Genomic DNA, 25,815 nt, shown 5'->3' with positions numbered 1-25,815 from the left:
GTTGATGTTATCGTGGATAATCTCACTCTCCGGATGTACTGCTGGAGGTGGATTTTATTTACACATCACTTGCTGTACTTTCAGCCAGTTCAGCTGAGAAGCTTTTTCACTTTCAGAATATGTGGATGATTAAGCTTGATGTGCTGGCAATATAGCATTAATTACGGACTCTAGATATGTACCTTCAGGCTCATGTCTTATCTGCACACAGAAATTGCACCAGTTTAACTTAATTAGGTTTTTAAACCAATGTAATTAAACTGTTGCAAACTCCAGTATGAACACTCTTATTTTGGTTTCAAAGTATCTGATTTCAGTTTATCTTAAATAAATCTGGTTTAAACTGAAATAAGTGTGTCGTCTCTACAACTGTTTTGCACCGATTTAAGAAACTGATGCAACTTTTGTACATAAACCAGGCTTGAGTTTTCCTTTCTCTTGCTTTGCCCTAACACCTCTTCTGAGGAGTGAAAGGAACTTGGCTAGCAATGCCATTTTGTTTCTGGCATTAATACCCTGAATGACAGGATATGTTTTTTAGAGCTATTATTTTCCTGTAACGGGCTAAACAGCTGTACTTCTTGAAATGTGACTAAATCTAGCAGTAATGGTGTGGTAACTCCTCAGTGTAGTGGCAGCCAGTGAAATGCTGAAACCACTGCATGTCAAAACAGCTACAATGACTGAGAACCGGCATTTTTCTCAGGTAATTTAGGAAGAAGTTCCCAATATGTGCAGGGAGCTATTATCAGCCCCATACCTTTCTAATGAGTTTCAAAGTTTCAGATGTTGTGGGGTGTTCAGATCTAGTGTGCTCCATGCTAATGCAAAGAAGGAGGTTAGGTCCTGCAAACAAGTAAACACACTCAGAGCAGTAAACACTAATCTTTGTTTTCACAGTTCATGCGAGAAATGGCAGGAGCCTGGCAAATGACAGTGGAGCAGAAATTTGGCCTGTTTTCCGCTGAGCAGAAAGAAGCAGATCCATTAGCTGCTTCAGAAGAGAGTCAGCCACGGCCTTGCCCTCCAGAGGTCACACCACATTACATCTGGATAGATGCAAGTACCCCCTTTCTGCAGTGTTACACTTCGGATAATGATGAGATGGGAGGATGCAGGCACCAGGCACCAAGAATGAGCTGCTCTGTGCCTTTGGACCAGTAGCACTGTTCATGGTTGTAGTACTTTTGTGCCTAGTGTGGGGCAACATTTTCATGTTTGCAGAGGTGCATAAGAGTGGGAGGAATGCAGGGTGGGTTCTGGTTTTGTTGAGCTACATTTTTCGTTTGTTTTTTGTTTCCTCAGTTTCTGGTGCAGAGATTTGAAATAGCCAAGTACTGCAGTTCTGATCAGGTTGAGATCTTCTCCAGCCTGTTGCAGCGATCCCTATCTCTGAATATTGGAGGGGCAGAGAGCAGTTTGAACCGACACGTGGCAGCTATTGGACCCCGTTTCAAGTGAGTGATGTTTATTCTCTTAGAAGGAGTGTGGAGTACGATGACGAAGAACTAAATGCCGAGTATAGGACTTGTCCTTTATTTCAAAGAATAAAACTTTCTGAAGTGCTTAGAATGACATAGTAGACTAAGTCCCATTTTCAGAAGTGACTCAGGCACACAGGAGGCTAAGTCCATTAAAAGTCAGTTTGACTTAGCTTCTTAAGTCATTCTAGGCACTTCTGAAAGTGTTTTGTTTTTTTTTTTTTTAACCCCAAATACCGGGCGTTTTGCATCAGTCTCTGGTGTAATTCATGCATCACCCCAGAGATCATTTGGCAGAACTATTGTATCCATTTTTCTGGATTACTAGCTTGAATATTTTCATGTCCAATTGTCTTCCAGCCGTAGTTTCAGGAACAGGTTGATGGTGAAGGAAATGCGGTTTGCCCAGATTGTGAGAGAGAGATCTGGCTCCATTGAATCTCTTCAGATAATTCATCCTGCATCACCACAATAAAAAGATGACGCAGTAAAGTCCTATTTTTGACTAGTGCTGCCTTCATTCCAACAAAACAAACGGGCAGCCTTTATGTAAAATGTATGTCACATGCCTTGGCCATGAAGTGCGGTACTTAGCAGGGTGAAAATGTTTCATGATTTTGTTTTCTGCTTTTTTTAAAAAAAGGATTTTTTCCCTCTCTTTTAGTTCACATTTGCATTACTCTGAAGTACTCGACACACAAAGCCAAATTCATACATTACATATTTAACTGTCCCTAGACCTGGTAGAAGGAACTCAGCTCTGAAGAGAATTGAGTTGCACCCACATACACCAGATTTCTGTTCAGTCCATGATATGTAGTTTTATTTTACGTTTTGTCTTGAAATAGTTCATCTTTTGCTTAAAGAAGTCCGTTCACGCTTGGGCAGTGCCATAGTTCTTAGTATGGTCTGACATCCACTCAATGTGCAGCGGCAGTCAAAAAAGCAAACAGAATATTGGGAATCATTAAGAAAGGGATAAATAATAAGACAGAAAATCTCTTATTGCCTCTGTATAAATCCATGGTACGCCCACATCTTGAATACAGCATGCAGATTTGGTTGCCCCGTCTCAAAAAAGATATATCGGAACTGAAAAAGGTTCAGAAAAGGGCAACAAAAATAATGGAGGTGTGGAATGGCGGCCATATGAGGAGAGATTAATAAGACTGGGACTTTTCAGCTTGGAAAAGAGACGACTAAGAGGGGATATGATAGAGGTCTATAAAATCATGACCGGTGTGGAGAAAGTAAATAAGGAAGTGTTTTTACTCCTCCTCATAACACAAGAACTATGGGTCACCAAATGTAGTTAATAGACAGCAGATTTAAAACAAACAAAAGGAAGTATTTTTTTCACACCACATAGTCAACCTGTGGAACTCCTTGCCAGAGGATGTTGTGAAGGCCAAGGCTATAACAGGATTTTAAAAAGAACTACATCAATTCATGGAGGGATGGGTCCATGGAGCCTATTAGCCAGGATGGGCAGGGATGGTGTTCCTAGTCTCTGTTTGCCAGAAGCTGAGAATGGGCGACTGGATGGCTCACTTGATGATTACCTGTTCTGTTCATTCCCTCTGGGGCACCTAGCATTGGCCACTATCAGAAGACCGGATACGGGGCTAGATGGACCTTTGGTCTGACCCAGTATGGCTGTTCTTATGTTCTTAGCAATTTAGAGTGCAAGAGTTGTCTTCACATGCTCTGTATATATTGAACTTTAGGTTGCTGACACTCGGGTTGTTTCTGCTGCATGCTGATGTCGTTCCAAATGCAACCATTCGCAATGTCTTAAGAGAGAAGATTTATTCTACTGCCTTTGATTACTTCAGGTACTATTTATTTTCTTTTCACCAATTCTGCAAGAAAGGTGTGATTAGTTTTTTTGTTGTTTTTTTTAAAACCTCTAAGAATACTTCATAATAGGAGCTGTTTTTATTCTGATATTTGACTTAACTCTTTTCTATATTTATCTATTAATACAAAAAAGCCGTTTTCCATGACACCTGTGCTTCTACACTGTTCATTATGTATACTCAAGAAGTCATAAAGTAATTAATGGTTAGGGAAAATCCAAATTTCTTTTAATCTGTTTAGTTTTGAAGATTACAGACACTACTGGGATACATTTTCAGGGTTTCAAAGGATTTTAGACATGGAATTCCCATGAAAGCCATTGAGAGCGTGCTACTGAAATTTATACTCCCATTTGAAAATGTACCCCTATACAATATGTGGACAAATGTTCCTTTTTAGTATCTGGCATGGGTGCAATCTAAAATAATATAAGTGACAGCAGCATGTGACAGTGGTAGGATGGCAAGAAGTATGTCAAAGTTTTTAATTCTATGTTATTCATAGAGCTCAAGAGGCTGCTTTTTCACCCTTCAGAAGTTTATAGGAAGGTTGCACATCCCAGTGCGATAGATTCAAGGTGTAAGAGTAAAACACAATGAGACTTAATCTGTGCTCACTCGTTGCCCCCGGTCTGAAGAAAAAACATAAAGCTTTTTTTAGTGTCTTGCATTATAATCATTTACATCTATATATATTTTTAAGTTATCCCCCAAAGTTCCCCACACAAGGGGAGAAGAGGCTACGTGAAGATATCAGCATATTGATCAAGTTTTGGACTGCCATGTTCTCTGATAAGAAGTATTTAACAGCCAGCCAGCTGGTGCCTCCTGGTGAGTTCCTTATGTGCAGTGTCAAACCCTTTTTGCTTCTTTGATTATTTGGTTCTGTGTGTAAACAGTTTGTTTTATTTTAGATAATCAAGACAACCGGAGTAACCTGGATATCACCGTTGGATCTCGGCAGCAGGCCACACAGGGATGGATAAATACTTACCCATTGTCCAGTGGCATGTCGACCATCTCCAAAAAATCAGGTCTCTTTAATTGTCACTAGCTACTTATCTAACCATAGAGTACACTTCCATTCAATGTCATTTAAGGCCAATATTTGCATTTAACATTTTGGCTCAGGTTTTACTGATGTTACACTTGAGTCAAGTGACTTGACTGTTATTGCAAAAAGCTGAGGAAAGGTGTGCCTCACTGAGAGCAAAGACCAAAGTTTTGAAACTAGCAATTTTTTTTCTCCAGACCATTCAGTTGTATAATGCAGATAATTTAAGACCAGAGGCTACGGTAGCTTAAATTCCTGAGAGGAAATTGCTTATTGTTCATCAGTGTGCCAGAGGCCTTGGACAGCCAAGTGGATGTGAGCTTGTCAGGTGCCTGAATGTACATTTGTACAGTTGCAAGCTGCTGGTTATTATTTTTATAAGTTTATTAAAGTGGACGTAATGCTGGTGAAGGTGCCAGATTGATAGCCTTGTAGACTTGGCATATTCATAGAACAAGAACACTACATGCAGCTGCAGTGCAGGCTTCTTCCTATCACCCTGCCAGTGTACTCAGTCCCAGCTTAGGAGCGTTCCATGCCATTTCAGTCCTCCTCCTGTCTGCTGAGACTGCCAGTAAGGGACAATTTGAAAGCTGCATTTAATGTAGTTGTAGAAAAGCGACTCAATATATTTTCTCCCTCTTTTCTCAAGGGATGTCTAAGAAGACTAACAGAGGTACCCAGCTCCACAAATACTACATGAAACGGAGGACACTGCTGCTCTCATTGCTGGTAGGCGATGGTTTGTTTCACAAGCGCATGGGTGTGAAATGGATTTCTAACTTCTTGTAGTTGTTGTAGCACAAATAGACTAAACTAGCATTTGAGAAAAACCTGGAATGTTTTCTCTACATCCAGAAAGCAATTTGTTTTTGTGTTGTCCTCAGGCTACTGAGATTGAGCGTTTGATCACCTGGTACAACCCACTCTCCTCCCCTGAACTGGAGTTGGATCAAACTGCAGAGAACACCGTGGCAAACTGGAGATCTAAATACATCACTCTAACTGAGAAACAGTGGAAGGATAATGTGAATTTGGCTTGGAGCATTTCCCCTCATCTTGCTGTGCAACTGCCTACCAGGTGAGATGCAACTCAAAACAATATAATTCCCTCAGCTGCATAGTAAATACTCAAGGCAAGCATTCACATTTACCACCTCCTTACCCCTCTTACATCCCTGCACTCCTGGCTGAGACCATTAAACAATAAGATTTAGTCTACTGAAGATCCTAACCCATTTCAATAGTAATTAGGAGGCTTTAATGGAGCCTGAGTTCAATTCTTTTACCATAAAGCCCAGATGTAATGTTTGAAGACCATTCCAGCTAAACCAACTTCACACTGTTTCATCAACCAGTGGGCACAGAGTTGAAACTGAATTAGAAATCTCTTTTCAGAGTGTTTTTAGCCTTAAATTGGTTTGAGCCTTAAAACAAGTAAGACAACAGAAGTAACTTGCTTAACCCCTGAAGGGAAAGGAAATACTTTGTCTCTTGCAACACAAGCAGAGTTGTGGAGACAGGCTTCCATAGAGTTCCAGAGAGAATTCTTCAGCCAGGAAGTTTGTGACTGGCTGAGCCAACTAGTGGTGTGAAGATAAACATGAGCAAAAGGAGGTTAGATGTTTCTGACCAACTTGTAAGTTTTGCCAGCATGTTTGTCCCTTATTGCACATGGATTTTATATGGGGCATTTCTGTTGTTAAAGTATGCGTGTTCCTGTTTCTAACTGTTCTCTTCACTAAAGTAGAAGTGAGAATTTTAGCTCACCGTGACCTACTAACACATACACATTCCTGGTTACGCTTAGATTTAAAAACACTGAAGCTATTGGAACAGAAGTGACCCGCCTGGTTCGGTTGGACCCAGGAGCTGTTAGTGATGTACCTGAAGCAATAAAGGTAATTAATTTTAACAGTCATTTGTATTATAACAGTGCCCAAATTCTGCTAAGAGCTGCACAGACATACAGAAACACACAATCCTTACTCTGAAAAACTCACGTTGTAATTGTAAATGTGACTCAGCAAGTGAGAGCTGCAGCCATAGGTAGGGAAATAAGATGTGCAGATGAGGGTTACACAAACAAGGTTATGTGGTTGCTGAGTTGTGCTCACATCTTGTTACAAAGTATGTTCCCCAAAGTATATGAAACTTCCCACAATACACTAAAATTCATTCATAAATAATATAGCCAGTGGACCAGCTCTGGGGTGGAGGAAGATTTGATTCAACAGCTGTATCCCTGTTTTTGTTGACCTGATCTCCAGTTCAATATGTGTAAATTACTGTACCTGGTGATTTTTCAACCTGAGACCAGTTAGTGGTTAAATGGTACCATGTTTGTGCTTGAAAATTAAATGCCTTTTACTATTTAATACTGCACCTAAAGATGCAGAACATTTAATTTGCAAAAATTGATTCATGCATCACTTTTTTCTCTATCGTAGCAGAATAGGTTATAGTTTTATAATTAGACATTGTGAGCCAAATTTATCCCTGGTGTGTATTGCACCAAAAATTATCTTGGGCCTGTAAATTCATACGGCTCCTTGTTCTGCTTACAGTACCTGGTTACATGGCACACAATTGATGCAGATGCCCCTGAGCTTAGCCATGTTCTGTGCTGGGCACCAACAGATCCACCTACTGGCCTTTCATATTTTTCAAGCATGTACCCACCTCATCCTCTAACAGCTCAGTATGGAGTTAAAGTCCTGCGGTCCTTCCCTCCGGTAAGAGACTATGTTCCAGGAGAGATCTGGAGAGAACCTGTTCATGTTCAATTAGGACTTTTGGGTTTTATGCATAATTTCATTAGTCTGAAGAAATAAAAGAAATCTGTTAAATTGACTCATTATAGTGGGAAGATAAAGTAGATGAAGCTGCATTTGGGAATCAGCATTGATTGTCCTATATAATCTTGGTTCAGTTGTTTTGTAGTGTGTTTGCAGTCAGTCATTGTTCTGTGCTGTAGTACTTGGTCTGTATCTTTAAAGACTGCGTGTGTCTCAAACTGTTCCTATGAGTAAAGTTGCTTTCCTTCAGTGAAAGGTGTTCTCTCTGGAACTGTGGAAAGCTGGGGTTTTTAAATACTTGTCAGAATAGTTACAAGGGTCTGTAAAATACTACGTGTTCATCAGCCCTGTTAATAGCGTTTCTGCTGGGGCTGTGTGGGCAGAAGGAAATGGGCATGCACTTTCAGTTGAATGAAGAATGAAATTCCTGATGTCCATGCATTTTTTTTAAAAAAAACATTTTTACCTTGACAGTAGCAAAAAACTAACTGATTTCTGTTTTTTTTTTTCTTTTTTTAGGATGCCATTTTATTCTACATTCCACAGATTGTGCAAGCCCTTCGCTACGATAAGGTGAGAGTATATAAATACTGCATGATTCAGACGTTTTGTTCAGAGCGTTTTCAAAAGACGTTTTAATAGCTCTGAATTAAGAGAAGCAGAATAGCCACAATTTAGGATTAGAATGATGCTGCTTCATATCCAGTATCTGTAACAAAAGTGATGGTGTTTAGAGACAGGTGTGTTTCAAAGGCACCTGTTTAATCTGCATAGCCCATGTATATTAAACTTATAAGTAGCCTTCAATAGAAGTGAAGTTCCCTGTATCGATAACCCATCATAGAATCAGAGGAGTCTGCATGAGCAAGCTTTCTGTACCCCGGCATGTAGTTGGCAATAGCTATTACTAACAACAGAGAGGAGCTAGAGGTTTAAAAATGCAAAGTGATACCTACACAGATGTACTACATAGATACCAGGTTATATCCTGTTCATGTTGGAGCCTGGGGCAAAACTGGCTCTATAGTAGACCCACAGGAATTGGTTCTCAGATATACAAGCATTCCCATTCACCCACAAAGTATTTATATTTTGGTCCATGCAATGTCCTTAAACCAGTAGTGTAGGTGACCATGTGTAGTTTTTCTTTAAGTTTAGTGCCAGTGGATCCAGATGTCCTACTGTCGTTGATTATGCTGTGCATTGCATTAATGCATCATATCAGGAAATCTTGCCCCGTGGAGTCATAAGACTTTAGCCACAGAAAGCACTTTAGAAAGGACTTAGTTGCCCTGAACGTGTTAACCCCTTTCTTGAACGAAGGAAGGGAAACAGGCACAAAGATTGAAGTGACTCTTCCCAAAAAAAACAGGTCAGTGACAGAGCCGAGAATAGAATCTAGGCCTCCTGGCTCCTAGTACAGTGCCCTGTCCACCGGATCACAGTGCCACCTTCATGTTCCTAGAAAAGCACTCAAAGACATCGCCATTGTCTTCTCTTTCCAGTCTTTAAATATATTCAGATGTGAAGGTTAGATGATGCTGAGGGGATTAAGTTGTGGCACTAGTTTTCTGGGTGACTGTGAATTTGTACTGTCGCAGATGGGCTATGTTAGGGAATACATCCTGTGGGCGGCTGCCAAATCCCAGCTTTTGGCTCACCAGTTTATCTGGAACATGAAAACCAATATCTTCCTGGATGAAGAGGGACACCAGAAAGATCGTGAGTACTGTATGCTTGGGCCTAATCTCTCCTATTCCTTATTTCATGGACTGAATCTCCCCCATCTTTTTTTTCTCGGGAGTTATGAACTTCTATTTGTGCAGATAAGACCCATTTTGTTGAAGGTTTTTTTTCTTGTGGAATTCAATGAAGTAGGTGCATGCATGCTTGTGTTTGTGATTCAAAGGAAAATCTCCTTTTTCCCCTCTATTAGTTATGTCTTTCTGGGTACGTGTCACAGATTTTACTCAGGCTTGCTTCTTTTGGTTACATATGCAGCTGACATCGGGGAACTGCTGGAGCAGCTAGTAGAAGAGATAACCAGTTCATTATCTGGGCCGGCCAAGGAGTTCTATCAACGGGAATTTGATTTCTTTAATAAAATCACCAATGTTTCAGCCATCATCAAGTAAGTGTGGGAGTTTGGGAGATTGAGCTGTTGTATAGCTCCCTATTCTGCAAATAACTGTTGTCCTGAATAGGAAGCTTTGCTTTGGGTGGGATCTGAGACCATGAATTCCCAGAAAGATTTGAAAAAAAAAAAAAATACTGGTGTATCAAAAGTTAAATAAATTTTCCCAGCAGCTTATGGATCTGTGCTAGTAAGATACAAAAGCTTGTTTTGCTTTATATTTCTATTGATTAGTATCTGGTCAGACCTGGGTAAACTATAAGTAAGCAGTGACTGTTTTTATAGCCCCACCATCTGAAATATGCATTGCAGTTTGGTCCATAAAGAAATGGTGATAGATTGAACTTTGGTTTTTAAATTAATCTGATTTATCTTTGTTTTGCAAGCAGGCATTGGGAGTTCAGTGTTGGTGGAATGACGTTGAGTAGGAAAGTACAGCTAGGCAGGAATGAAAATGGTAAAACAACTGATGCTTTTGCGCCAGTAGAACAAATCCCACAGGCCTAGTTAGTGTCATCTGCCTCATTAAAATGGGCATTTGGCTAGGTTAGAGGCATTCTCCTGGAAAGTTAGGAAAGCTTGCTTCACGCAGGAAAAGCAGCACTGAAGTATGTAGGTATGTCAGGGTTTTCCATTATTTTTGCAAATTACAGCTTGCTGGAAGCATTTTGTTTTGGATTTAAAGAACCACAGATGTGCTCCAGCAAATGATACATGTTATATTTTACTAAAATCTCCTCTTCACAAAGACATTTCTGTGTGTACGGTAAAAGAAGATTTATCCTGCATACGTAGCAGTGTTCTGTCTTATTCATAAAGTGCTGTTTATATGTTGTTTCTGGAGCAGCAGACCAGCTTTAATGGAGGTAGATTGTGATGTCTCGCACTGGATTTTGTTATCACTTAATGAACATGAAGCTTCTGTTCACAGAGGTTCTGGAAACCAACAGTAATAATAGAAAGGAAGTGCAGTGAAAGTACATAATGTAACTTTTTTTAAAGTTTGCCAGAGGATGGCAGTGGCTTAGCACACAAGCTCATAACCTAAGTGTGCGCTTTTGTTAAACATTTTAAAACATTCTCTGACATGGAAAGTAGCTGAAAGTAATGCAGAATATCTTCCCTGTAAAAACAAATTGGTTTTACTTTTTAAATTGAAATTTTGCTAACTGTTAATTAACATTAACATTTATTAATACAGGAAGATCAGACCAAGTGGTACAACTGTCGCAGGAGTCACCAGACATGAGGAGACTTTTTTATGTGTGTTGAAAGGTTGGATACGTTAGGATGGGCTTAAAGGGGCCATTTCTGCCTTAGCTCCTGAAAGCATTGGTGCCTGAGTAAATGTCCCACTCATTTTTATTGTTTTAAAGTTATGAGTAAATAGCTTAATAGCACTGGCTTTAACCAGGTAGGCATTTTGCAGGCATTTCCATCTTCTACTCCATTCCAGGCACCTCTTAAGCAAAGAGTTCAGATAATGTGATGGATCATGTGGGGTGTTTGTAAAGGGCACAAATGTGAATGAAGATATGACCTAGCATGATTGAATGTCCTAAGTGCTATACTCTGGTCTCCAGAAAGGAGAAGTGGTGCAGTAACCCACTGTACCACCTAGCTGCATACCATAAAGAACGCCTTTCAGATACTTGACTTGCACATCATTGTAAGTGTGCAATTGCGTGCCTAATATCCACAGACATTTGCCATGACTGCATGTGCAAATTGGGAAATTTACATGCTAATTTATAATTTATGTTTCCAGTTATCCAATTTTCACCTGCAGTGTTGGTAAGTGCATGAACAAATTAGAAAACTAATTACACAGACATTTTGCCTGTCTGTCGCTTTGAAAGTGGTCTAAACTAAACCAGAAAAAGATGCTCTTATTCAGGAATAAATGCCCATAACGGGAGTTATAGTGGTTGAACTATAAGGGGTATAATTATACTGGTAAATTTCCCTGTATAGACAAGCCTGAACTTGTTTAATTCAGGCCTTTGATGCTATTTTGCTATTTACATGGCTTACGACCTGTCAACACACAGGTTTTGTATCACTTTATTGATCCTGGTTTAGACACCAATATAGATAAAGCACTGCAGTCCCCTAGTGCAGTGGTAAGAAGGTGCTTATGCTGGGTATATCTTATTCTAGTACATTTATAGAGTAAGCTATACCAATAAAACACCCTTTTCTCCTTCAAGGGATTGCACACACATGCCTTCCACTGCAGGTGTATCTACACCCTGTGCACTTGAGTCAGAGACTTTTGCCGGCAGGTCACAACCATGATCATCCTTGGCTGAACAGAACTCTGGAGCTTATAAATTAATTGTTTAATCAACCAGAGTGGCTGTTAAGTGTTGCAAAGCACTCATTTCCCTTTGTGCTGGATGGGAGCCCGGATTGAGAATTCAAGGATCTTGGTTTAGAGCGGTGGTTCTGAAACTTTTGTATTGGTGACCCCTTCACATAGCAAGACTCTGTGTGCGCCCCCCCCCCCAATAAATTAAAAACCCTTTTTTATATATTTAATACTATTATAAATGCTGGAGGCAAAGCGGGGTTTGGGGTGGAGGCTGACAGCTCACGACTCCCCATGTAATAATCTCATGACCCCCTGAAGGGTCCCAACCCCCAGTTTGAGAACCCGTGGTTTAGAGTGCATTATGTGGCATACAGGCAGATTTCCTATTTTGTCTGGGCAGCTTCACGTTAATCATGTTAAGTTGTTCTGTAGAGCTTTTCTATGACTGCCAAGGAAAAGCCATTTATGATTGCACACAGTTGGGTACTCTGTAAACTACAAGCACTGATAAGGGCTGCAGGCCTTTGAGAGGGCTTTGAACCCAAGGATTTCCTGGCCAGTTCTGAAAAGGACTTGGAGCCTGCGCATATGAGAAACTCCTCTTCCTGTGATCATGTATTGTGGGCATGTAGCTCAGCCATTTAAGGATCTGTTTTATATCTTATGCTTGGAAAACATGCAGCCCATTTGCCACCAGATTGCTAGGGTGCTAGCTTCACCCACCCACACACACTTGGAAAATTAAAATTATACTCCCAGGTGGCCTTTCAACTGGGGAGAGAAGGGAAATAGACTACTAAGGCTTGTTGCCAGCTACTATACAGTATGTTACTACCTTTCCTAGCCAGTGTTCTGCACAGAGGTAAAAGAAGAATTTTTTTTAAAAGGAAAAGGCTTTAAAAGTATTAGTATAGGAAAAGGTTCAGAATTGATACTGAATTAGTGTGTATAAAGCTGCAGCAGTGCAGTAAGAGATTATTTCACATTTAAACAAACAAAACAAATGTTTCTTCCTAGAATAACAGCAGACTTCAGCAAGTAAAATAAATTCTCTCTCTTCCCAGGCCATTCCCTAAAGGAGATGAAAGAAAGAAAGCTTGTTTGAGTGCTCTGTCTGAGGTGAAAGTGCAGCCTGGTAAGAAGTGGTCTAATTGTATTGTCTGTTCCTTTTGCATTTAGCATGAATACTGTGTTTTATAGGAGTGATTCATGAGAATTTCATAACAATTGGTCTCTTCTCTGCCTCTTTTAATATTTTTGCTGCCTGGGGCTAAGAAGTGACTTGTTCTATTGTTTCTTGTCAAGCTAAGCATGAACATGGTAGCACAAATATTTGTATAGTACCAACAGTGTGCATGGCATGTCACAATCCAGATATGAAGATCCCTGCCCCAAAGAGCATGAAGGACAGACATGAAGGGAGCAGTGCAATTGAAGAGCGAGGTTAAGAAAACCTTTTGCTTTGTGTCACGTGTCCCTAGTAGATGATGGGTGGCAGGCTATGCATGTGAAGAAATAAGTTTTCAGGGATGAGAAACATCCATCTAACTGCCCTTCCCTCTCCCTGCCCTCTATCCCTTCTATACATATCCTATACTTTGAAAGTCTCTACTGCTCCAAGACACATTTTTTCCCTCTGAATCTCACCTTTAAAACTTTTAGAAGGAAACCTCTCTAACCCATGCTTATTTCTGTACCCTGTGTCCATTACCGGGGCCCTCACCATATCAGTACTTAAGAGGGATTTTCTGAGGGATAAGTTTTATCTGTCAATTAATGACCAATCTAAAAGGTATCTTGTGTCCTTTACAAGACTGCAGGCTACAGCCTCTAGACTATCCTATGGTGGTAGATAGAAATGGATACATTACTAACTTCAATATAGATTTTAAAACTACATGAAATCAATGTATTAGCAAACTTGTATAACTTTACTCTGTCACGGTAGCTGGTGAATTTACTTCATGTCTATCAATTTCTCTTCTCCCCTTTTGTAGGCTGTTACTTGCCCAGCAATCCTGAAGCGATTGTTTTGGATATTGACTACAAGTCCGGAACTCCTATGCAGAGGTAATTTGTAGTGGTGTTGTAGTGTTCCCAAGATATGAAAGAGACAAGGTATGTGAGGTAATATCTTTTACGGGACCAACTCTTTTGCTGGTGGAGGGTACAGCTTTCAAGCTACACACAGCTCTTTTTCTGGTCTGGGAAAGGAAGCAGTGTGTTAGAGGAGTAGCTCATGCTTGTACCTACCACCAACAGAAGTTGGTCCAATAAAAGATACTACCTCACCTCCCTTGTCTCTTTCACGTGCAGAGGCAACATCATGTTTTGTCCCTCGGATAATCTTAGTTACAATATTTAGGTCTTTTCTAGGACATTTTGTTGGTTGGATACATCGAACTCAACTTCCTTATGTGTGTGTTTGTACTTTCAGTGCTGCAAAAGCACCATACTTGGCCAAGTTCAAGGTTAAATGGTGTGGAGTCAGTGAACTTGAAAAAGAAGGTCAGTAATATAGTTCTTAACCATTTATACTACTAGTTAACAGTCAGTGACTCATTGGAATTTCATGCTTTTGGTGGATGGTATCATTCCAGTAAAACTGGGTTCAATTCAACTGAATTCTGTAAATTGTCAGGGGGGAATAAGCTTGTTGCTTGAGTTTCAAGAGGCAAACCAGATCTTGTGAAAACAGGGCAGATATTTGTGTACTAAAGAAATTTTGCCAGTGACTTTAAGTCCAGCATGTAAATTAAGTGTCTTTGGGTAGTTTAGAAAACAAGGAAACTCAGGTTAATTTGGCTGTGCAATCCTTTTAAAATCGGAAATTTCAGAAGGATTTTTATCTCCTGGGCTTGACTTGTACATGCACTTTTCAGGCAGACCATGAGGGCTATTTTGGAATATAATTTGTATGTATAAATTCCACCTGTACTGCAGAATACATAACGTCTTCAGGAATTCAGTGTTCCTCGGTACAATTCACCCTGCAATGCAGAAAATCTCCTGTAGACAAGTGAAGTGTTAAGCTTTCAGTACTGTCATTTATTGTGATTCAAGGCTGCTAATTAAGCTCCATGTTCAGATTTTACTTTGTGCTCTGTTTGCAGGTCTGCGTTGTCGCTCTGACTCCATAGACGAAAGTGGAGAAGAAGGGGTTGACAGTAAGAAAATCTGTTGGCAGGCAGCTATCTTTAAAGTGGGCGATGACTGCAGACAGGTAAAAAGCTTCTATAGTAATCGAAAATTGATTGACAGCAATTGTGTTTTAAAAGGGAGTAAGAATCACAGGTGAGTACACTTCTCCTTGGGGCTCTTAGAGTCAATGTTTAGTTTATTACAGAGACATAATAGTGAAGAGGGAGAACTGTATTACCCCATCCTGGAAAAATGGTGGAAAGAAAATCTCATACGTTCAAGATACAGCTTTATCCGGTGCCAAAAATGCCCATTAAAGCCTCACACTCCAAACAGCAAACTTGATTTAAAAGTGTAGATAATGGTAGTGCAGCAGTGGCTTCCAAAGTGATGTGTGTTATGTATTCAAACCTGTTTCTTTTTAACTGAGAGGGGGAATATTGGCTACTGTGTTGGAGTTACTCCTACTCCTCTTCTCAAGGAATGCCAGGGATTTTAATACCCATCTGAGGCAAGCAGATAAGTCTCCAGTGTTAATACCATATCTTAGGCTACGTCTTCACTACCCGCCGTAGTGGCGGGTAGCAATCGATTGCTCGGGGATCGATATATCGCATCTCATCTAGAGACGATATATCGATCCCCGAACACGCTTATATCGATTCCGGAACTCCACCAACCCGAACGGAGTTGCGGAATCGACAGGGGGAGCCGCGGACATCGATCCCGCGCCATGAGGATGGTGAGTAATTCGATCTTAGATACTTCGACTTCAGCTACATTATTCACGTAGCTAAAATTGCGTATCTAAGATCGATTTTCCCCTGTAGTGTAGAGCAGCCCTTAATGACATCTGTGTACATTGACTTCCTGCCCACCCAAACTGCATTTTCCTCTCTTGCTTTTTTCCTCTACAGATATAGTGAGTGTAGCACTAATTACACATCTGCTTGCTTTCTGTGGAGTGTTTTTTTGCTCTGTTGTTCTTCAGACCACTTTCATAACCAGTTGGATCTTGTTGCATGACCTCTCTAATATTTATGCCTCCTTTTGTTGTTAAACAGGACATGTTAGCTTTACAAATCATTGATCTCTTCAAGAATATATTTCAGCTGGTAGGCCTGGACCTGTTTGTCTTCCCCTATAGAGTGGTGGCCACAGCCCCAGGGGTAAGTGGACGATTAACTATTCAGAGTGTGAACAGAATTAAGCATGGTTAAAAGGGGCATCTCTCTTTCAGCCCATATTCCTCTAGAGCAGGGAATTTTTATCCCCAAATCACCTTCTCCTAAGCTTCTAACTGGGCTCCTGGTGCCTCTGACACCCCTACCCTCTCTCCCTTGAGAATATGTTATATGAGCACCAGAGAGAAGTACCTCTGGGAAGCAGTCATGAATCTCCTCGTCAGTTGGTTATAGGAAAGGTGGAAAGTTCAAGACATTGTTTTTTATGAATAAATGGGAAATGTATATTCAGTGTTCTATAAATTTTTACCCATGTGTCCCATGGGATCTGTATAGCTGCCATCAGCCATGAGAAATGTATGTTGGGAACGTGCTTTGCAGCCTTGTTTGTCTTCCCCTTCAGTGTGGTGTTATTGAATGCATTCCTGACTGCACCTCCCGTGACCAGCTGGGCAGGCAGACAGACTTCGGAATGTATGATTACTTTACAAGACAATATGGAGACGAATCAACCCTTGCTTTCCAAAAGGTAACATACCAACTGGCCAGACATAGCAAAATGTTGACTTGAGAAGCATTCTGGCTATAAGAAATACCATGATGCTATATTGTATAATTATTACCATAATACTGTACATGGTGTCAGATGCAGATAATCCGCTTCTCAACTGTGAGCAGGCTATGCACAGAAGCTGTTGTAGTACTGGAGAATGTCATTCATTTAAAATAGTGTAACCATAAATGGAAGAAATTCTTTATCAGATTATATCTGCTCTTGGGATGGTGTAGCACACTAGCTCTCCCCTTCTGAATTTGTTCTAATTTCTCATTTATACAGGCTCGATATAATTTCATCCGCAGTATGGCTGCCTATAGCCTCCTACTGTTTCTGCTACAGATTAAAGACAGACACAATGGCAACATCATGCTGGACAAAAAGGGGCACATCATTCATATTGGTCAGTTGTGTCCTCTTGGCCCTCTGTATGTCTCTGCCTTTTCATTCTGCTGCAAGATATTGTTTAAAAAAATGAATTCTCCTCTTTTGAAGTCATTCTCTGTTCAGTGATTTCATGATTATCAAAAGGATGGGAAGATTTCCTGATGTCTGAAAGAAGTGTGCATTTCTATACAGTATGTGCTGCTTTGTAATGCAGACTTGCAAATTTCTACCAGCCTTAAGCAAATACTTGTTGGCTTTTAAATTTTAGATATGCTAGTGAAGTATCATTTGATTTCTTTCATCACTGTATGGGTAATTTTTAGATTTTGTGCTTTAGCTGGTAAGTTTACATAACCAAGGCTATGTAACCTCTGCACAGAATTTGTGTTTATGGAACTCCACTAATGTGTCAATGAGAAGCTTACTTATGAACTGAGTTGTGAAACACCTCACATTAAGTTTTATCTTTACTTTTGTATTCATGCACTCCAAGTTCATCTGCAGATACACTTCAGAGGAGGGCAATAGGAGTGCGTACAACATGTAGTCATAATGTGAGGTCTTGGGCCCACCTCTATTATCTCTTTCAGCTGTTAACCCCACTGTTAGGGGAGCCAGATTGGAGCAGCTCCATGACTGGTATCCTCATGTGCAGAGAAACCATGGACTTTTGTGCCATACTTTGGGGACAGTACCAGGAAGGATAAAGAGTATTTCTGGGAAAGGTGGGACATTGAGGGGAATTTTGCACTAATTAGAGATTCTGGGAGATCTTGAAGGTAGCCCTTAAAGGCGTGCATTACATCTAGCCTGGAGCTGACACAGGGATGGAAGTGATTTGAGGTCTGCATGGGAGAGGAATGGTCACAGTCTCTGGTCAAATATGGCTAACGAAAGGGACACGAACTGTCACCACGGGCTAGGCTATTGTCACATAAGGCTTGAAACCACAAAGAAACTCCAGCCTGTACAGAAGACAGACAGCCCTTCTTTAGGGGGTGAGCCATGATAGGCTGACTCCGTTTTACGGTCAAGTCTCCACATGGATTCCTGGTTCTCTTTGGATGTAATTAAGCATTTAGTTTCTACAGTGATCAGTGCCCTATTAACCTATACAGTACATTCACTGGTTTATTATATGTGTTTGTGTGTGTGTGTGCAGATTTTGGTTTCATGTTTGAAAGTTCACCTGGTGGAAATCTGGGCTGGGAACCAGACATCAAGCTGACGGATGAGATGGTCATGATAATGGGAGGAAAAATGGAGGCCACCCCTTTCAAGTGGTTCATGGAGATGTGTGTCAGGGGGTACCTAGCAGTCAGGTGAGAAGGCTTTGCATCTCTCCTCATTTGCTCACAGCCAGGAGTGCTTCCACGTCTAATTCAGTGGCTAAGCAGCAATTAGCTTTCTTTACTGCCTAGTGCATTTGAATCTCATGCTTATCCGAAGGCCACGTCCTGTGCAGATGGAATCATTGCTCCCCAAAAGAGTGGTAATCTTCCCTTAGATAATAGACATGACTCCAAAATCTGAGACCTTGCTTTGAACTATGAAGAACTATGAAAACTCTGCCCTTGCCGTAAGGAATCAGCCTGTATTCAGCAGATAATGGATATGATCTAAAATCTGGGAAAGGAAGTACTCTGTCATGGGCTTGAGCCTGTCCCAACATGCATTCCTCTTCGCTAACAATGCCAGAGTGTGTGGCAAGGTGGCTTCTTACAAAGTTTGCATTGACTTCTCATTCTGATTGAGCTTCCTGGTTTCTTGTTCATTTCATACTTGTACGTCATATGGGGGAATTCCTGCCATGCTGATCTTTAAGTGTGGCCCTTTCCTTGCTTTGTGGGACTTAGTGTGTATGGTGTTAATAATCTGGGGTATGGAGAAATCTGAATTCCTTTGGAACCTCTGCCACCAGCACTAATAGGACAACCACATTTAGCTCCAGCTGATGTGATGTGTATCAGGTGGGGCCAGAACGTCCATTGTAAAGCACGTTAACAGTTGGGTGAGCCCAGCTGTCCAACTTGCAGCCAGCCAGTCACAATGAAGATTTCTTAAATCTTTACTTCGGTGCTAGCACCAGTCCAGCACCATCTAACTTGAGCAAGGGAGGCAATATTGCCTACTGAATAGGGCATGGGGCATTGGTGGTTAAGAGAGCTAGATTCTGTTCCCCCTTCTGCCACTATCTCAGGGCTTGTCTGTACTTACAGCTAAATCGGCACTCCTGCAGTCGATGCAGCAGTGTCGATTTAATGGGTCTGGTGAAGACAAGCTACATCAATGGCAGAGCACTCTCCCATTGATGTCTGTACTCGCCTTCCACTTCTTGGGGAGGTGAAGTCGGTGGAAGAGTGTTTCCTAAGTTACGTCGACTTCAGTTATGTAACGTAGGTAACTGAAGTAGCATAACTTAGGTTGACTTACAGCTTTAGTATAGACCAGCCCTCACTGTGTATCTTTCGGGTTATTCATTAAAGGTACATTTTCAGACAGGTTGAGGGCCACCCTCATGAAAATTTACCCTTTAATCTCTCTCTCTATCAGATTTTTTTCTGTCTAAACTGTGGCTGATATTTCCCACCTTTTGTAGAACGCGTTTGAGATGCTTCTGTGGGAAGCTCTCTGTGGATATGTCTTCGATGCTGAGTTTACTCTGGGTATTGGCACTGGTTAGCCTATCCCAGGTCTGAGCAGCTGCACTGCAAAGCCCTTGCCAAGTCAGTGTCCTCACAGGCACTGTGTGTTGCTAGGATTTCTGACAGCATATCCTGTTGTTTTCTGTGCTGCACTAAGTGGAGCCAATTCTTATTCCTTGAATTGTGAGAGAACTTGTCTGCCTTCTAGGCACATTAGAGGAATTGGGGGAAGGAACTGGAGGATCATCAGCACTTGAGTGATTTAACCTGCGTCCTAACTGAAAAGTGGGAAGGTTACCAGCCAAAGTGAAAGCCAGCCCGAGCATTAGTCGGTAGTCCCAGGGGAGCCAGCTAGCCTGGTTTGAAAGCACCACCCCACTTGGGTGAGAGTGTTTCATGTGTGGACAGGAGAAGGGTTAGGGGCAACACCCAAGTAAAATAGCCCAAGTTAACTGTGCAGTGAAGATGTACTCTGTAAGTGCTAAGTATTATTGATGCTAACTTAAAAAATCAAAGCTTCCTCAGTTAGTAGCCCAACCTGGGTCTGTCTGGGAGCACTTGTCATGTCAGCCGAGTTCAGTGTGTTAATTTTGGCAGGCCTGGGAATTGAGGCAAAAATATCATCTGAATGTTGGGAGTATTCACATAGTAGATGGTGGGTAGGGTTGCCAGCCCTCCAGGATTGTCCTGGAGTCTCCAGGAATTAAAGATTAATCTTTAATTAAAGATTATGTCGTATGATGAAACCTCCAGGAATACATCCAACCAAAACTGGCAAACCTAATGGTGGGGGGTAAGTAATGCAGGGCTAGATAGAGGCGTTAGGCAATAGTACCATGCTAATGGATTTCCCACACTGTTGGCTTAAGAGCCGTGCGCTGTTGGATCCAGCTGATTACATTTTTATTATTGCCGAAAGAATATTACTTCACCCAAATACTGTTTAGTACCATTCTCCCCGAGGTTGTTATCCATCTTGCACCATTTTGCTTATCTGGCTGCCAAACACAGGGGAGCGAAATTGCCTTTGTCGCAGTAATTTAATTAGGGTGACAGACTGTGAACAGCGGTACAGCTCCATCAGCAAACATAAAAGGATTAAACTGTGTAGATTTAATTACAGTAAAAGGTGTGATCCAGTTCCCAGCTGAATTCCTCGGCTTATGCTCTGTACCCAGCAAAGGCAGGAAAAGTTTGAGAACTCTAATTGCTTTTTGCCGTCTCTCTCTAGACCGTACATGGATGCTGTCGTCTCTCTGGTTACCCTGATGTTGGATACAGGGCTCCCCTGTTTCCGAGGGCAGACGATCAAGTTGTTGAAGTAAGTCATGCAGCTGTCTGTTAACCCTTTCATTATTTTTTCACCATAGGAGCATTGCCTCTACTGTTTGTCTTAACGTAGGAGCAGGTGTAGTTTTACCCTAGCCAAACATGGCCTAATAAGCATTTTCAAGGAGAATTTGATGGTTCTATAACATCTCTCATGCAATAGGGATTTCAAAGCACTGTGCACAAACTGAGTTAAATTCAACTAGTGCTGTGGTTGTGCAGGTAAATAGAGTGGCTTTTAACTGCTCAGCATAGGCGCCGACTCTGTGGGTGCTCCTGGGCTGGAGCACCCATGGGGAAAAAAATAGTGTGAGCTCAGCAGCCATTGGTGGCCTTGCTGATCAGCACCTCCCCCACCCCTACCGCAGTGCTTCCTGCCTGCTGGCAGGCCCCAGCAATCAGCTACTCCCCTCCCCTCTAGCACCTCCCACCTGCTGGTGATCAGCTGTTCAGCTGTGTGCATGAGGCTGGGGGGGCTGGGGAAGGGGCAGGAAGAGGCAAAGCAAGAGTGGGATGTGCTGGGGGATGGGTTCGTGGGAGAAGGTGTGGAGTGGCGGTGGGCCTCGGGTGGTAGGCTGGGGTCGAGCACCCCTGGGGAAGTTAGAAAGTCAACGCTTCCACTGCTCAGCATTAGCAAACACGTAACCACAGAGGAGAGAACCTCTTTGAAGAAGGGGGATGTTGTCCAGAATCTAAGATGATCCCCTGCACTCTCTCAAATGCCGCTGAGATCTTTAACGTTTACCAGGACAGGCACCAAGGATCTAAATGTTATTCTTAGAGTACAGCACTCCCCGAATACGGCATTACAACATCAGTAGTTTGGTGTACGTCCAGCTCCTAGCGTGGGACTTAAATCAAACCCACAACCTTCTGACTCTAGCATTAGCTCTGCAGTCACCGTTTCCTACAGCTATTTGTTCATTCCATGTAGTGGGGAGGAGACCGTCTGAGCCCCATCTTACACTGTCTCCAAAGTATAGATGTTTGAAGGGCAGGAGCTGCAAGAGGGAGAGAGAAGGAGTTTGGTTAGATCTCTCCTTTTCTTAGAGTTCTCTGGAAATCCAGCCACAGTTTTATAGTAATGGTCTCTTCTCTTATGAGTACCAACACTAAGGTGATTCTTCAAGTGTCAGTGTCTGTGGAATATACTGGGTGCTAATAATAACTACAGGAGAAAATCTGTACAGAACTAATACCCAACTGTTTGTTTTTTTCCCCCTGTAAGAACCAGAGGAGCACAGCTAATGCGTTCTTTTCCCCCCTCCCCCCCCATACAGGCATAGGTTCAGCCCCAACATGACGGAGCGGGAGGCAGCAAACTTCATCATTAAGATCATTCAGAGCTGCTTCCTCAGTAACAGGTCTGGCATCTTCTGTCTGTCTTCTCCCGGTCTCTTCCCTAGACTGGACACTAGTTGGTTAGCCTCTGAGGGGGTTAAAGATTTTGTTGAACTACTGAACCATAGGGGGCATAAAGCTCGGTAATCGTTGACCTCATGGTAATGCAAGATAGCGGTCCTAGCTTGTGACCATACTGTACCTTACCATATATTCCCTATTGTGAGAGTAGAGTAGTGCTAAGCTGAGGCTGGTCTGCAGCAGTTTCTGTTGGCTGGTCTAAAGAACATGGGATTTTCTGTACCATAGCAGACAATAGCTTAATCAAGTTCAGCAGTTTGCCTCCAGCAGTGACTTATGCCTGATGGCTTCACAAGGCAGCCAAGCACCCCAGCCCTAATATTGCACTTAGCTAATTGTGCCATGCTGTTTGAGGGTTGGGAATCCTTTCTGATCTTTGCAGGGATAACGTTGCCAAAGAGTGGTATTGGCTGGCAACAGGGATCTCTTACCTGCTTTTCTGTATGAAGAGAGATTGTGACCTGCGTGCTCGTTGCCTTTTAGAAAGCTGGGAGTCTATATGCAGAGGAAGCAGCATGTACAGCCTACTGGACTGAGCATGAGGCCTACAGACAGGAATGCTGGGATTTAAAATAATTTTTGCAACCAATTTGCTGTGTTGCCTTGCCCAGTCACTTAATCTCTGTAAAACAAGGAGAGTAGTACCTGCTGTCGGTACAGCAATTTGAAGATGTAAAGCACTATATAAGTGCTAAATTATTATTTGTGGAGAAAAGTATAACCTACCCTTCTCTGTGATAATAACTGTTCCTGTTTTTCCAATCAAACTTCTTTTCATACCTGTGTATCACATCGATGCATTAGTCATCCGACTACTCGACATGACGTTTAATAATGCACAATGGTTCAGAAAGAGAACAGCACCTTGGGGAGCAAAGACAACAGTTTGGCAGCTTGGCTCACCCAAGCCAGTCTGGGTGCACTTTGTTCTCTTGGGATATGGTATTTACTGTACTGAATAGAATCAAGCACCGCATTGGCTTCACAATAAACCCCCCAAAACCTCGTTAACTCATTACCCAGTGGTACCTGTGTGCATGCCTCCTGGTACATAAATAGTTTTACGCTATCCTATGAAAGATTTAAAGAGAAAATGAAATTAAATGTAAAACATATATTTTAAATATTAGGTTTAGCTCCTATTGTAAAAGCTGATGTTGGCTGCCTCTACTCCTACTTTGGCATAAGATACAAGATCATGTCAGATTCATCTTTGTCACAAACATAAAAGTAATATTTAGGTTTCCTTGTTAATATTTCCACTATTGCTACTCTGATCACTTCTATTTCCATTGTTATTGTTCCTATTCTGTTTTAGGTTACTTGGATTTTTATGTGACCCTGCCCCTGTGCAGTACTCTGAATACTACTTAAGTGAATTATGTATTTCTTTCCCCTATCTAATCTGCCTAAAGTGCCTCTTGCAAGTCTAAGCACTGAAAGTTTGTTTGCTGGTATTGCATAAACTAGTAAAACAATTGCAACTTTGTCCCTTTTTTCTTGCCTTAGTAACGTGCAAAGAAGTTCTTCTCTTTGGCCTCGCAATGTTGGAAGGCTAGTCAGAGCTATGCGTAGCCAGTCCAGTTAGTGAGGCTGTAACTCTTACTATGTTATAAGTCAGTCTCTCCTTTTGATGTTGCTGCACCAGTCCTAGTGTCAGTGACAAAGCGTCTCTCAGGTTAGCCTTGTAGTCACTAACATGCCCAGCTGTAATGTAGTACTGTAGCATAGTTTCCACTTAATGGGATTCAGCTCAGGATTAAGTGGAGAGGGAAGTAGTATTTTCTTTTTTTAAACAAAGGACCTGCTGATTTAATCATGACATTATTGAATGATTTCTCTATGTACTCTCAGCTGACTGGCATCAGTGCCAAATGAGCTCTGCTAGTCTGAACTGGAGAAGACTGTTATGCGTTACTCATCATGATGCTGCTTTCACAGTGCCTTCAATGTGGAGGTCTAAGTTTAATTAGAGGTTATCGTCCATGTATCTTGAGTTTCTTTGGGATTTCATGTTTGCAGTTGATCTCCTGATGCATTTCTATAGCCTCTCATTCACCCATGATTCTTCTGTTGTTTTGTAGGAGTAGGACATATGACATGATCCAGTACTACCAGAATGATATTCCGTACTGAGAGACGAGGAGAATTAGTCTGGGGAAAATGATACTCGTCACATCCCAATGCCTTTTCTCCAGACTAGTAATAGGAACTGTTCATTCGCGCTTCACTGTCTCCAGTGTCTCGTGTGCATGTACACATTTTACTGGACCCAGCAACAATCAACAAATCCAATTAGTTTCTCTTTCTACTGGGATATACACTTTTTCTGTGGTTTTCTTGGAGTTGGCTGCAATCATAAATGAACATCCCCTTCTGGTTATGAATGTGTAAATCCTCAGAGGTAAAGCTCAGAAGTACGGGAGTTTTTGTGCAATGCAAGGATTTTATAGTGAGTTTAAAAATCCTTAACACTCCACCCAGTAGAATCCCCTGAAAGTGAAGGGTTTGAAGTTCTCTTTGGAGCAATGAAGAATTGTTGATTTGCTCTAATTATACTGTAGAAAAGTAATGATAATCATCCAAGGTGGTGATGTCTCTGCATCTGTGTTAAGACTTTGCACTGTCTATGGTCCCTGCTACATGGTCAGTATTTCATATGTACATGAAGAATGTATTTTTTTCCCTTTTGTGTGTTTTAAAAAAAAATAAAACTCTACTGAAGATATATTTAATCTATAAAATGTAATAAAGATCTTAGACTTAATTGTGCCTGTATTACAAATCCTTTGAAATCTACTTTCATCCAAGGGTTGTAAGCTGCTTGGGTTTGGTCTAGCACATCATTCTGCAAGTTCACACAGTGACTACTGTTCATGTTCCTTGGGGGGGTTTTCCCACATACCTACAATCTCAATCCTTTTTCAGCCTTGGGCATATTCACTTTTAAATGGTAGATTATTATTTCTATGAAGATATTTTCTGTGCAGGGTTCTCGCACCTGGATTCAGCTCCCTAAAATGACATAAGCAGAGCTCCCTATATGCTTAAGGATTTTTGTTCCTCGAGGGCAGCAGTAGTATGTGTCATGAACCAGGACATAAGAACGACTATACTGGGTCAGACCAAAGGTCCGTCTAGCCCAGTAGCCTGTCTGTCGACAGTGGCCAATGCCAAGTGCTTCAGAGTGAATGAACAGAACAGGTAATCATCAAATGATCCATCGAGGATGTGGGCAGTCAGGCTTAGTAGTCAGAGAAGCAGCAGTCAGGCCAGGAACAATGCTGAAGGTCAGAGCAAGAGTCTGGTACCAAAAGTCAGAACCAAGGGTCATAACAAGATTCAGGAGCTGACCAGGATGGTAGCATGGCTGAGAACAAGGCCTGATCAGGCCTGAAGCAAGACTAGGAACAGGCAGGCACTGGTGAGATTGTAGCTTCAGGAAAGAGCATTGAGCAGCCAGAGGTCAGTTATTGCTGTTGGACTTAAAAGCAGGGTTGCTGACTTCCTC

The 25,815-nt window shown here is 41.6% G+C and overlaps 1 protein-coding gene across 3 annotated transcripts in view; it reads left to right on the top strand.

The window, feature by feature from the left end:
* The window catches only part of PI4KA (phosphatidylinositol 4-kinase alpha), a 94,742-nt gene extending 69,671 nt beyond the window's left edge, over positions 1-25,071 (top strand). For all 3 annotated transcript variants that reach the window (XM_032764720.2, XM_032764719.2, XM_032764721.2), the window contains 23 exons: positions 901-1,059; positions 1,306-1,457; positions 3,209-3,316; positions 4,044-4,171; positions 4,255-4,374; positions 5,047-5,126; positions 5,282-5,475; positions 6,205-6,295; positions 6,962-7,129; positions 7,712-7,765; positions 8,794-8,914; positions 9,194-9,323; positions 12,705-12,775; positions 13,638-13,710; positions 14,078-14,148; positions 14,754-14,863; positions 15,846-15,950; positions 16,369-16,494; positions 16,804-16,924; positions 18,071-18,230; positions 20,785-20,874; positions 22,163-22,246; positions 24,389-25,071. In XM_032764720.2, coding sequence (XP_032620611.1) covers positions 901-1,059; positions 1,306-1,457; positions 3,209-3,316; positions 4,044-4,171; positions 4,255-4,374; positions 5,047-5,126; positions 5,282-5,475; positions 6,205-6,295; positions 6,962-7,129; positions 7,712-7,765; positions 8,794-8,914; positions 9,194-9,323; positions 12,705-12,775; positions 13,638-13,710; positions 14,078-14,148; positions 14,754-14,863; positions 15,846-15,950; positions 16,369-16,494; positions 16,804-16,924; positions 18,071-18,230; positions 20,785-20,874; positions 22,163-22,246; positions 24,389-24,440 — 2,568 coding nt within the window. In that variant the 3' untranslated portion in view covers positions 24,441-25,071. The remainder of the gene's footprint in view (positions 1-900; positions 1,060-1,305; positions 1,458-3,208; positions 3,317-4,043; positions 4,172-4,254; positions 4,375-5,046; positions 5,127-5,281; positions 5,476-6,204; positions 6,296-6,961; positions 7,130-7,711; positions 7,766-8,793; positions 8,915-9,193; positions 9,324-12,704; positions 12,776-13,637; positions 13,711-14,077; positions 14,149-14,753; positions 14,864-15,845; positions 15,951-16,368; positions 16,495-16,803; positions 16,925-18,070; positions 18,231-20,784; positions 20,875-22,162; positions 22,247-24,388) is intronic.
* The last annotated feature ends 744 nt before the right edge of the window (positions 25,072-25,815 follow it).

This window comes from Chelonoidis abingdonii, chromosome 22, assembly GCF_003597395.2.
Source record: "Chelonoidis abingdonii isolate Lonesome George chromosome 22, CheloAbing_2.0, whole genome shotgun sequence".
NCBI classification, from domain to species: Eukaryota; Metazoa; Chordata; order Testudines; family Testudinidae; genus Chelonoidis; species Chelonoidis abingdonii.
This window is presented reverse-complemented; position numbering and strand designations above follow the sequence as displayed.